The 11,712-nt window shown below is 34.6% G+C and overlaps 1 protein-coding gene across 1 annotated transcript; it reads left to right on the forward strand.

Annotated features, from left to right (window-relative positions):
• Positions 1-2,343: 2,343 nt before the first annotated feature.
• LOC110334298 (prolactin-8A9-like) lies at positions 2,344-9,610 on the forward strand. The gene is made up of 6 exons (XM_021216125.1): positions 2,344-2,458; positions 3,954-4,132; positions 5,239-5,277; positions 6,118-6,225; positions 8,117-8,296; positions 9,267-9,610. The coding sequence occupies exons 1-6, from the start codon at positions 2,344-2,346 to the stop codon at positions 9,453-9,455; spliced, it is 810 nt and encodes a 269-aa protein (XP_021071784.1). The 3' UTR covers positions 9,456-9,610.
• The last annotated feature ends 2,102 nt before the right edge of the window (positions 9,611-11,712 follow it).

The raw sequence follows: 11,712 nt of genomic DNA on the forward strand, positions 1-11,712 counted from the left end.
CATTAAACTCTAAAAAGTCTTTAATTTATTTCTTTATTTCTTCCTTGACCAAGGTATCATTGAGTAGAGTGTTGTTCAGTTTCCCCGTGAGTGTTGGCTTTCTATTATTTATGCTGCTATTGAAAATCAGCCTTAGTCCATGGTGATTTGATAGGATGCATGGGATAATTTCAATATTTTTGCATCTGTCAAGGCCTGTTTTGTGACCAATTATATGGTTAGTTTTGGAGAAGGTACCATGAGGTACTGAGAAGAAGGTATATCCTTTTGTTTTAAGATAAAATGTTCTGTAGATATCTGTTAAATCCACTTGTTTCATAACTTCTGTTAGTGTCCATGTGTCTCTGTTTAGATTCTCTTTCCAGGATCTGTCCATTGGTGAGAATGGGGTGTTGAAGTCTCCCACAATTATTGTGTGAGGTGCAATGTGTGCTTAGAGTTTTACTAAAGTTTCATTAATGAATGTGGTTGCCTTTGCATTTGGAACATAGAATTTTAGAATTGAAAGTTCATCTTCATAGATTTATCTTTGATGAGTATGAAGTGCCCATCCTTGTCTTTTTTGATAAATTTGGGTTGGAAGTCAATTTTATTTGATATTAGAATTGCTACTCCAGCTTGTTTCTTTGAACCTTTTGCTTGGAAAATTGTTTTCTAGCCTTTCACTCTGAGGTAGTGTCTGTCTTTGTCCCTGAGGTGGGTTTCATGTGAGTAGCAAAATGTGGGATCCATTTTGTGTAGCCAGTCTGTTAGTCTGTGTCTTTTTATTGGGGAATTGAGTCCATTGATATTAAGAGAAATCAAAGAAAGGTAATTTTTGGTTCCTGTCATTTTTGTTGTTGAAGTTAGGATTCTGTTCTTGTGGCTGTCTTCTTTCGGTTTTGTTGAGGCATTACTTTCTTCCTTTTTCTAGGGTGTAGTTTCTCAGTGTTGGTGTTTTTCCCTTTATTATCATTTGAAGGGCTAGATTTGTTGAAAGATATTGTGTTAATTTGGTTTTGCCATGGAATACTTTGGTTTCTCCATCTATGGTAATTGAGAGTTTTGCTGGGTATAGTAGCCTGGGCTAGCATTTGTGTTCTTAGTGTCTGTATAACATCTGTCCAGGATCTTCTGACTTTCATTGTCTCTGGTGAGAAGTCTGGAGTAATTCTAATAGGCCTGCCGTTATATGTTACTTGAACTTTTTCTCTCACTGCTTTTAATATTCTGTCTTTATTTAGTGCACTTGTTGTTCTGATTATTATGTGTTGGGAGGAATTTCTTTTCTGGTCCAGTATATTTGGAGTTCTGAAGGCTGCTTGTATTTTCATGGGCATCTCTTTCTTTAGGTTTGGCAAGTTTTCTTCTATAATTTTGTTGAAGATATTTGCTGGCCCTTTAAGTTGAAAATCTTCATTCTCATCTACTCCTATTATATGGAGGTTTGGTGTTCTCATTGTGTCCTGAATTTCCTGGATGTTTTAAGTTAGGATCTTTTTGCATTTTGCATTTTGCATTTTCTTTGATTGTTGTGTCCATGTTCCCTATGGAACCTTCTGTACCTGAGATTCTCTCTTCTGTCTCTTGTATTCTGTTGTTGATGCTCACATATGTTTTCTGATTTCTTTCCCAGGGTTTCTATCTCCAGAGTTGTCTCCCTTAGGGTTTTCTTTATTTTTTTTCTACTTCCATTTTCAGATCCTTAATGGTTTTGTTCTAATCCATCCCCTGTTTTTGTTGTGTTTTCCTGTAATTCTTTAAGGGATTTTTTTGTTTCTTCTACCTGTTTAGTAGTGTTTGCCTGTAATTCTTTAAGGACTTCTACCTGTTTAGCAGTGGTGTCCTGTAATTCCTTGAGGGATTTTTTGTGCTTCCTCTTTAATAGCTTCTACTTTTTTAACATTGTTCTCCTGTAGTTCTTTGAGTGAGTTATTAATGTCCTTCTTCAAATCTTCTCCCACCATCATGAGATATGGTTTTAAATCCACATCTTGCTTTTTGGGTGTGTTGGAGAATCCAGGACTCGATGTGGTAGGCATACTGGGTTCTGATGGTGCCCAGTGTTCTTGGTTTCTGTTAGTAAGATTCTTACGTCTGCCTTTTGCCATCTGGAAATCTCTGGTGTTAATGTTCAAGCTGTCTCTGGCTGGAGTTTGATCCTCCTCTGATCCTGTTAGCCTCTGTCAGCACTCCTGGATATCCAACTCTCATCTGCATCCCTGTGGTCAGAACGCTCTCTGCAGGCAAGCTCTCCTCTTGCAGGGCATGTATCCAGAAGTCTGGAGCTCTGATCCTCCTTCTGAGTCCTGGGGTCAGAGCCCTCCCTTTAGGCTGACTCTCCTCCTGTCATCCCGCAGACCCATGATCCCAAAGGCCTGTGGTGTGGAGAGTCCTCCAAAGTGCTCAGCTGCCTCCAGTGGGTTTATGAAGAGAGCTGTCAGGGGTGGTCCCAACCAGACTGGAACACCGCCTCTTGGTGGGTGATGATTCTTTGTCCCTGTTCCTGCTGGCACAAGCTCCTCCTGGGTTCTCTGGAGTTGATGTTGCATTCCACTCACCAGTGATCCCAAGGACCTGTGATCCCAAGTAACTGCAATGTGGAGAGTCCTCCGGAGCTCTCAGGTGCCTCTGCTGTGGTTATGAGGAGAGATCAGGAAAACATTTTTAAGTTTCTAATTTTGTTGAGAATTTCATGCATGAATACTCTATTATAGCACTCTTCCTACTCCTCAAAAACACTTTCCCATGGTCCCTTTCAAATTCAGGGACTTTTTTTCATTAATCATTATTGTTACATTTGTAGATGCATATAGACAACCTATTAATTCCTTTCATGTTGCTCATATCCTTGTATTTTAGGGCTGGACAATTGGTGATGAGTAATCAAATAATGAAAAATTTCTTACATCAAGCATTCTGGACCTCTAGTGCTTATATTCATTCTTCATCTTATTATACTACATTCCCTCATGCTTAAGTATAAGGCTCCTCTTGTGGTGCCTCATGAGTAGTTGTGTGAAAGTTGAGGCTAATCCTGATCATTGTCACAACTTTTAAAATTGAGTGTTATAGAGAAAAAGAAAGCAGATCAAAACAAGCTATAAAAGCTTCTTCTGTGACAGCATAGTGATAATTTGGAAGTAATGATGATCTTTGATAAAGCAGTCTCAGGATAGTATCTGTGTTTTCTGGAGCAAAGACATGGAGTTCTATGAAAAAGTGAGGGAGAAAGTACTAACAGTTGTTGTTCTGACTTTTATATCATCAATAATATGCCATTAGGAAAAAATGTCACCATATAAGACATCTCCTTTATGAATATATTCAGATTACTATTATGAGAATCAAACCTTCTCACAGAATTATTATTCAGATCAATTTTAAAGAAAATGATCTGAAGTTTTTGATGCAATGAACACTGATAGAGTTTTATCATAAGTTAGCAGTTGCAAGCTGGCATCCTTTTCTTCAGGATAATATTCTCATCATTTTCTGTATTAGTGATCATCCCCTGTTTATTTATTTTCAAACATGAAGAAGAAGCAAACAGTTAAAATGCACTGTCTTTGTCCCATGTGTCAAAATATTGACATCAGATTGAAGTTTAAAAACTACAAATTTGTCATAAGTTTTGATAACTAAAAATGAGCTTAAACTACAATGAAACTAAACCATCTAAAAATTACTTTAAGAACAATACTGAATTAATTTGTGTTCGATACTAATAAAATTTAGAATCACTTTGAAAACAGTAAAAAATTGTGATACCATCTGCTTCTCCAAGTATTATACAGAAAAACACAATTACTGGACTAAGTACTCACAATGTTTTTTATCTGCCATTCTGGATATCAAATGCCAAGTCATTCATTAAAGAAAACTTTGCCCAGATAAAACTTTCCTTAATCAGTTGGCTCTATTAAAACTCAGATTTTAAGCATGACCCCTAAGTGTCTCTTATTTCTATGTAGCAGGGGCACTCCTGCTGCTGTTGGTATCAAACTTGCTTCTGTGGGAGAAAGCTGCATCAATTCCTGAATGTCAATCAGAAGAGGAGGGCTGCTCAGATCCCATTGTGATCACACTTAAGAATGCCCTCCAGCGAGCTGAAGTCATCAATATTCTTGCTGATAAAATGCATGAAGAGTTTGTAAGTACCTCAACATCCATGTCAATGCTTGAACTTCACTATTACTCAAGACACTCATCATGATTCAAATATCAGAAAAATCCATCTTCATAGGTAAACGAGGTACCAATTACTGATACTAGGAGAAGAATTCTCATTTTCTATTGCTGTATTCAGGATCATAAATTTCCTTTGACTATGTCCATTTAGCACACTGTGGATATTCATGGTACCAGATGTGTATTACAGTGACGTGTATATGCATAAAATAGATAAACTGAATTATATGAAAAGGAAAGAAATCAAGAAAGAAAGACAAATAGATAAATAGATAGATAGATAGATAGATAGATAGATAGATAGATAGATAGATAAGCAAGAAAAAGGAAGGAAAGATGGAAGGAAGGAATAAAAAGGGTGGGATGAAGGGAAAGCAGGAGGGTAGAAAGGAGAAAAGAAAGAAAGAAAGAAAGAAAGAAAGAAAGAAAGAAAGAAAGAAAGAAAGAAAGAAAGAAAGAAAAAAGAAAGAATGGAGGAAAGAAAGAAAGAAAGAAAGGAGGAAGGAAGGAAGGAAAGAAAGAAAGAAACAAAGAAACAAAGAAAGAGAAAGAAAAGTAGGAAAAGATAGGAAGAAAGGAAAGATGGAAGGAAGGAATGAAAAGGGGTGGGATGAAGGGAAAGCAGGAGGGTAGAAAGGAGAAAGGAAAGAAAGAAAGAAAGAAAGAAAGAAAGAAAGAAAGAAAGAAAGAAAGAAAGAAAGAAAGAAAGAAAGACAGAGAGAGAGAGAAAGAAAGAAAGAAACAAAGAAACAAAGAAAGAAAGAAAGTAAGTCTATAATTTCAAGAAGCCCCTAATTGCTAAGAATTGTGGTTTGAAGGTTTTCAGTAACAGAATTTGTCCAATGTCTGTGAAGGAATAGGAGTGCATCCATTCCTTTCTTGCTTATAGTTACAGGTAATTTCTCAAGGTCAGAAAAAAAAAAAGACAGAAGTGGGGAAATCTTCTATATGATGGACATCAAGAAAATGTATTTCTGCTTGCAATAAACATGTCTTCATGCTGCTTTTTGGTTTTTTTGTTTTTATTTTCTACTAACTAGAGGTTATTTTTTCCTCAATATGACACAGTACCACAACCCATTCTCATCTGGACAATTTGAAACACTTGTAAGTACCTCATTATCTTCTGGTCACTCCCCCAAAGGACCCTCATGTTAATAATTTCAACTGCGATGAGAAAGCACTATACAATATTTTTATTTCTTGCCCTTAACTGACAATTCTTCGACTTCTTAACTGTAACAATAATCCATCAAACTTAGAGGAAATAGCTGATTATTAGAAATAAATATTATATTCTAAAATATGTTTTAGTAAATTTAAAACTTCCACAATTATTCAATCATTAATCAAACACACAATATGAATTGTTAATTTATATATTTTGTTGACTTAGAGTTATATAGAGTTCATGGTAAAATAGTCCATTTTGTGAGTGATTTTTGTACTCATGCACACAATGGCATTCTATTATAAACTGCACAGCTATATGTATATATTATTACATTAATAAAGCTATAATTTTGATGTCTGGATAAGAATGTATCAGTATTTATTGACACAAAATAGGAAAACTAATAAACATATTTTATTGCTTTGTGCAGAGATAGTATAGAAAGATGATAATTAAAAATTGAATACTTGATAAATTTACTCCCTTCTGTGTTTGCCTTTCAAATAGGAACTTTTAGGAAAGATGAAAAAAAAGGAGAATAATAGAGGAAGAATTTAAGTATTCAAAAGTTAGTGAAAACCCGAACTAAATTGCAGATACAATAAATAGACACTGAATTGGGTAATTGGCACTTTCTTAATTTCTTAATACCTGTTTTTCTATGAAATACTTACTGTTATATTTTATAAATTCAATAAAATATACTAGTATTCTGGTCATCGATTCATTCATATAATTTCTAATTTCTAAATGAATTTTGTTTTTATTTGCAGGTTGCACGCATGTATAGGCATGATGGGGAGGTTCTCAGAGCCAGAAATCACTGCTTTTCTAATGTCACAATCCCACCAGCTCATGGACCTGAACATGAAAATCTCAAGGTAAGTGTCCTTCTTGTTTTGTTTTGTTTTGTTTTGTTTTGTTTTGTTTTGTTTTGTTTTTTTAAAGAACACCAGAAGTAATTCCCTGAGTGTTTGCTGCTGTCAGTTAGGGCATGCATTATGATAGATTCAGTAATCTTGATTGCAGAAAAAATGGAGGTGAAATATAAAAAAAAATATAAAATTGCTACTAAATTATTTAAAAAAATACCCAGTAATTGTGCAGCAGATACTCAAATAGAATAGACTATTTTAAGAATTGTATTTTAGCAATGACTTGCCAATAAATTTTAAATCCTCCTTTTTAGGATGCTTTGAGATAAGTTGGCTATCTATGGTTATATACTCATTCCTACCTTAGTGATAACGACATGACTGCATTAATTATCTATTGCAAAATTGCTTCTGCATGGTGATATCCTATGTTACCGAACACTATCACCTGCTTCTTGGTTTTCAAATCTGTGCTGATTCTATTTCTATGTTTACCTATCTCATCATCCCTCAGAGATTCTCTAGGCCTTATCTGAAAACCAGCTGAGCAGAGTAGTCCTGTGAAATACTATTTTATATTCCTTAGGATGCAACAATGCCCAAATTCATAATGAGAAGATACACTTATCATAGTAGTTCTATTTTATGATTGATATCACCACATTTTCCCAATTCCTTTTAATAGCACATGTTAATATGATATAATTTGCATATTATTTGAAAAGAATAAAAGAAAATGAGTCCATAGAAATGAGTAAAATTTTCTTGAGAGCTGTTGCTAGACATGCAACAAATTATTTATTTTTAGCATTGCTATATATTACCCTCACAAAATCTTAACTACAAATGACATTTATTTGAGTCACTAAACAACAACAACAACAAAAATAACATGTTTTGAAAAGTAGTGCAGTATATTTACCCCTGCACAGACTTTAAGAATGCCAATGTGCACTTAATAGTCTTTATCTCTTTCCATTTTAATAGATGCGCTCCAGTCTATCCTCATATTCATGACCACTGGGGAAACTAACAAGCATCAATACAATGAATAGATTAAATCAAATAAGAACTAGAGTGGCAAAATTCTTTTTTTTTTTCTTTTTATTTTTTTGTTTATTTTGTTTTTGTTTTTGTTTTTGTTTTGAGACAGGTTTCTCTGTATAGCCCTGGCTGTCCTGGAACTCACTTTGTAGACCAAGCTGTCCTGGAACTCAGAAATCCACCTGCCTTTGCCTCTAACTCCTGAGTGCTTGGATTAAAGGCACGTGCCACCACACCCTGCAAGTGGTGGCAAAATTCTTTTGTGAGTTACACTGATTCCATTATTAAAGCCAATGCTATGTTCTTCACCTATACATGCTAACTAATATATTCTGTCAGAGGAAAGGGGAAAGCACAATAATAAATAACCTGCTCTTTTCATTGTATCTTTATTCTAATTTCTTAAATTCACCAAAACTCATAAATGTGTTCATGAATGAATGCCATACGTTATTGCAGTGAATGAATACCTGAGTGGAAATGATTTGAACCAATTGTCACCAGCTGGTGAATCTATCTTTCCCAAGTCAAATATTTTTGGCCAATAATGTTTCCCAGCAAGACCTATTTTACCAATTGATAAACAAGTAGCTAAATAATGATCTTGCTATAAGGAATCTGTTAGAATTTCTTAGGGGAGAACAAAACATGATGGCCTAACCTCAGAAAAACTGTAATTGATATAGATCATAATTTGTTTTACTTTGCAGATAATGGAATAATTTTTAAATATAACATAGGTCATATATACATAATAAAAATATATTTCAATTTAGGTTCTTTACATGACATTAAATGCAACAAACTTCCTTCACGGAAATTCTTTTAATATGGTTTTACTGTGTTTTCTCAGACAAAAAGGTATTTAAAAATGATGCTCAATTTTATGAATGCGTGGATCAATCCTGTATACCATCTCGTGGAGGTACTGAGTACCATGCAAGATGTCCCTGAATCTATCTTCTCAAAAGCTCAGGAGATAGAATTGAAATTCAGAGAAATCTATGATGACCTTAGGTGGATATTCAACAAGGTGAGCAATTTCCCATTAGTTATTCTTATACAAGAAAAAAAATGGGTTGTGTAAATTAGAAAAAAATTCTCAAGTTGCTTGTTTTTCCAGAGTGAAAGTAGATATCTGACCTTGTGGACAATCTTCCCCTAAGAGAGTTTTTCTCAACCTGTATGTCATGACTTCTTTGGGGGGAATATGACTCTTTCACAAGAACAGCATATCATATGTCCTGCAAATCTGATATTTATAGTACAGTTAAATACAGTAGCAAAATTACAGTTATAATGTAGCAACAAAAATAATTTTATGGTTAGGTTTATCACTACATGAGGAACTATACTAAAAATTCATAGCATTAGAAAGGTTGAGAGCCACTGCTCTAATGGGTTGCTGGCATCTCAAAAATTCTCAGACATGCTTCTCATCACCTTCTACCCTGAGGATAAGAATGAGACAAAACTCTTCTTCATAGAGACTTAGAGGACACCTTTCTTGTTGGAGTGAAAAGAACTCGGGTTTTTCAATCATAGTCTTCTCTTGGCTCTGAATATTAAATCACCATCTGATATTCATCATATTTTTGTATGTATAGTGCATGTAGAATTGGTAGAGTTGAAATGTTTAAAAGAATGGTGGTCCATGTCATCTTTTGTGAAATATATATGAAAGAACATGTAAGAATTTCCTGAGTGATAAACTGATATGAGCTCCTCTATTGTCCCAGAATCGAACAGATTTCCCACTGTTCTGTTTCTGAAACAGCATACTTCCTCTGCGATCAATTCCATTTTAGAACAAATGCATGTGCATCTTCACTTTAGATTCTAAAAGTCCATTTGAGAGTCTCTTTTCATAGATAATGAAACACATAACTTTGATGGAAGTATCATATCTCTGAAAGTATTTCTCTAACTGAATACCTAAGAAACAAGAAGAAAAGGAACACTAATAATACAATCAAGTAACCTTCAATTATTTTGATTTTTAGGTTTATCCTAATGTAACATTTTGGGAAAAATCTATCATATGGGAATATCTTCCAGGCCTAAGATCAACTGACACAAGTAAAAAATTTTTGGCAATGTTCAACCTTTCTCACTGCCTACGTGTTGATATATTCTACATTAAATATCATCTCAGTGCATTGATGTGCCGCATAACTGGGCAAGATTGCTAAGTGTGTGTCTACACAGTCTTCTTTGGCAATTGTCCATGACAGTCCATTGCTGAGAACTTTCTTTTAATTGTATAGTTTTTGAATGCATGTTTTGCTTAATTGGTCTCTTTTTTAAAAATAAAAGAATTCTCTTCAGAAATTTCCAAATCTAAAAAGCCTATTCATCTTTTGTTCTTTGAATAGAATATATATCAATAAAGTTAGGTTGACCACTCAATTTAACTCAACATGAGAAGTTAAGTTTAACAATATATTTACACTTTACTTCAATAAACTCAAAATTTTATTCACAGAAAAGTAATGAAAATCAAAGTTATTACACTCAAAGTGTAAACATATTAACCAATTCATGTATCCTAACCAAAGACACACATTTTTTTTAATGCTTCCTAAAATCCTGACTGTCCTTCAGATGCAATGTTAACTGTGAACACATAGCCACTCCAATACAATTGCTGTATGACTCCCTTCTTACATAGACTCAAGAAAATTTCGAGGAGATAGGGCAAGAAATGGGCATAATAAAGATACACAGAATTCATGTGTAAAATTTTCAAAAAGATTATTTTTAAGAATTAAAATTTTTCAGATCAATAGTGATAATAACTGCATGGTATTAGTACAGACAAAGACATGTTAATAAATGAAATATAATTAAAGAACCAGACATAAAACCACACACTCATGGACACTTGATCTTTGACAAAGAAGATAAAAATATACAATGGGAAAAAAAGAAAGCATATTCCATAAATGGTGCTGGTTTAACTGGCAGTCTGTGTGTAGAAACATGAAAATAGTTCCATATTTTTCATCTTGTACAATGCTCAAGTTCAAGTGGATCAAGAACCATAACATAAAACCAGATACACTGAGTCTCATAGAAGAGAAAGTGGGAATGAGCCTTGAACTCATTGGCATAAGGGGAAATTTCCTAAACAGAACTTCAATGGCTCACTCTCAAGATCAAGAATTGATAAATGGGACCTCATGAAACTAGAAAGTTTCTTTAAGGCAAATGGCATAGCCAATAGTACAAATTGACAACCTACAAATTGGGGGAAACAATCTTCATTCACCCCACATCTGATAGAGCGCTAATATCCAAAATATATAAAGAAACTAACCCCAACAAAGCCAAACAACCCAATCAAAAGTGGGGTATAGTACTAAACAAAGAATTCATGGCTGTGGAATCTTCATTGGCTGAGGAGCACTTAAAGAAATGTTCAAAGTCCTCAGTGATCACAGAAATCAATCAAATCAAAATGACTCTGAGATTCCACCTTACACCAATCAGAATGGCTAAGATAAAACCTCAAGTGACTGCACATATTGGTGAGGTTGTGGAGAAAGAGGAACACTCTTCCATTGCTGGTGGAATTATAAACTGGTACAACCACTTTGGAAATCTATCTGGAGTTTCCTCAGATAATTGGAAATAGATCTATCTGAAAATCCAGTTATACCACTCTTGGGCATATGCCCCCAAATGCCCCACCATTCCACAGATGCACATCCTGCATTATGTTTATATAGTCCTTATTTATCATAGCCAGAAGCTGGAAACAACCTAGATGTCTCGTGACAGAAGAATGAATAGAGAAAATGTGGTGCATGTATAAAAAGGAATATGTCTCAGATATTAAGAATGAGAACCATCTGAGTTTTGCAGGCAAATGGATGGAACTAGAAAATATTGTCCTGAGTGTGGTTACTCAGACCCAAAAGGACATGAGTGGAAGGAACTCACTAATAAGGGGATTTTAGCCAAAATGTACAAAATACCTAGGATATAATCCACAGTACTCAAGAAAATTAACAGGCCTACGGGCCCAGTGAGGATGCCTCAATCCCAATTGGGAAGAAGAAAAAAGTAAGGGCAGAAGATACTGTCAATAAGACAAAGAGGCCACCAAAAGATTGGGAACGAATTTTTACCAATCCTAAATCTGATTGGGGACTAATATTCAATATATACAAAGAGCTCAAGAAGCTCAATTCCAGAAATTCAAATAACCCATTAAAAAATTGGGTACAGAGCTAAACAAAGAATTTAAACAAAGAATTCTCAATTGAGGAGTTCCGAAGGGCTGAGAAGAAATTGAAAAAATGTTCAACATCCTTAATCATCAGGGAAATGCAAATCAAAACAACACTGAGATTTCACCTCACACCAGTCAGAATGGCTAAGATCAAAAATCCAAGAGACAGCAGATGCTGGCGAGGTTGTGGAGAAAGAGGAACACTCCTCCAT

This window comes from Mus pahari, chromosome 16 (genome assembly GCF_900095145.1).
Source record: "Mus pahari chromosome 16, PAHARI_EIJ_v1.1, whole genome shotgun sequence".
Taxonomy (NCBI): domain Eukaryota; kingdom Metazoa; phylum Chordata; class Mammalia; order Rodentia; family Muridae; genus Mus; species Mus pahari.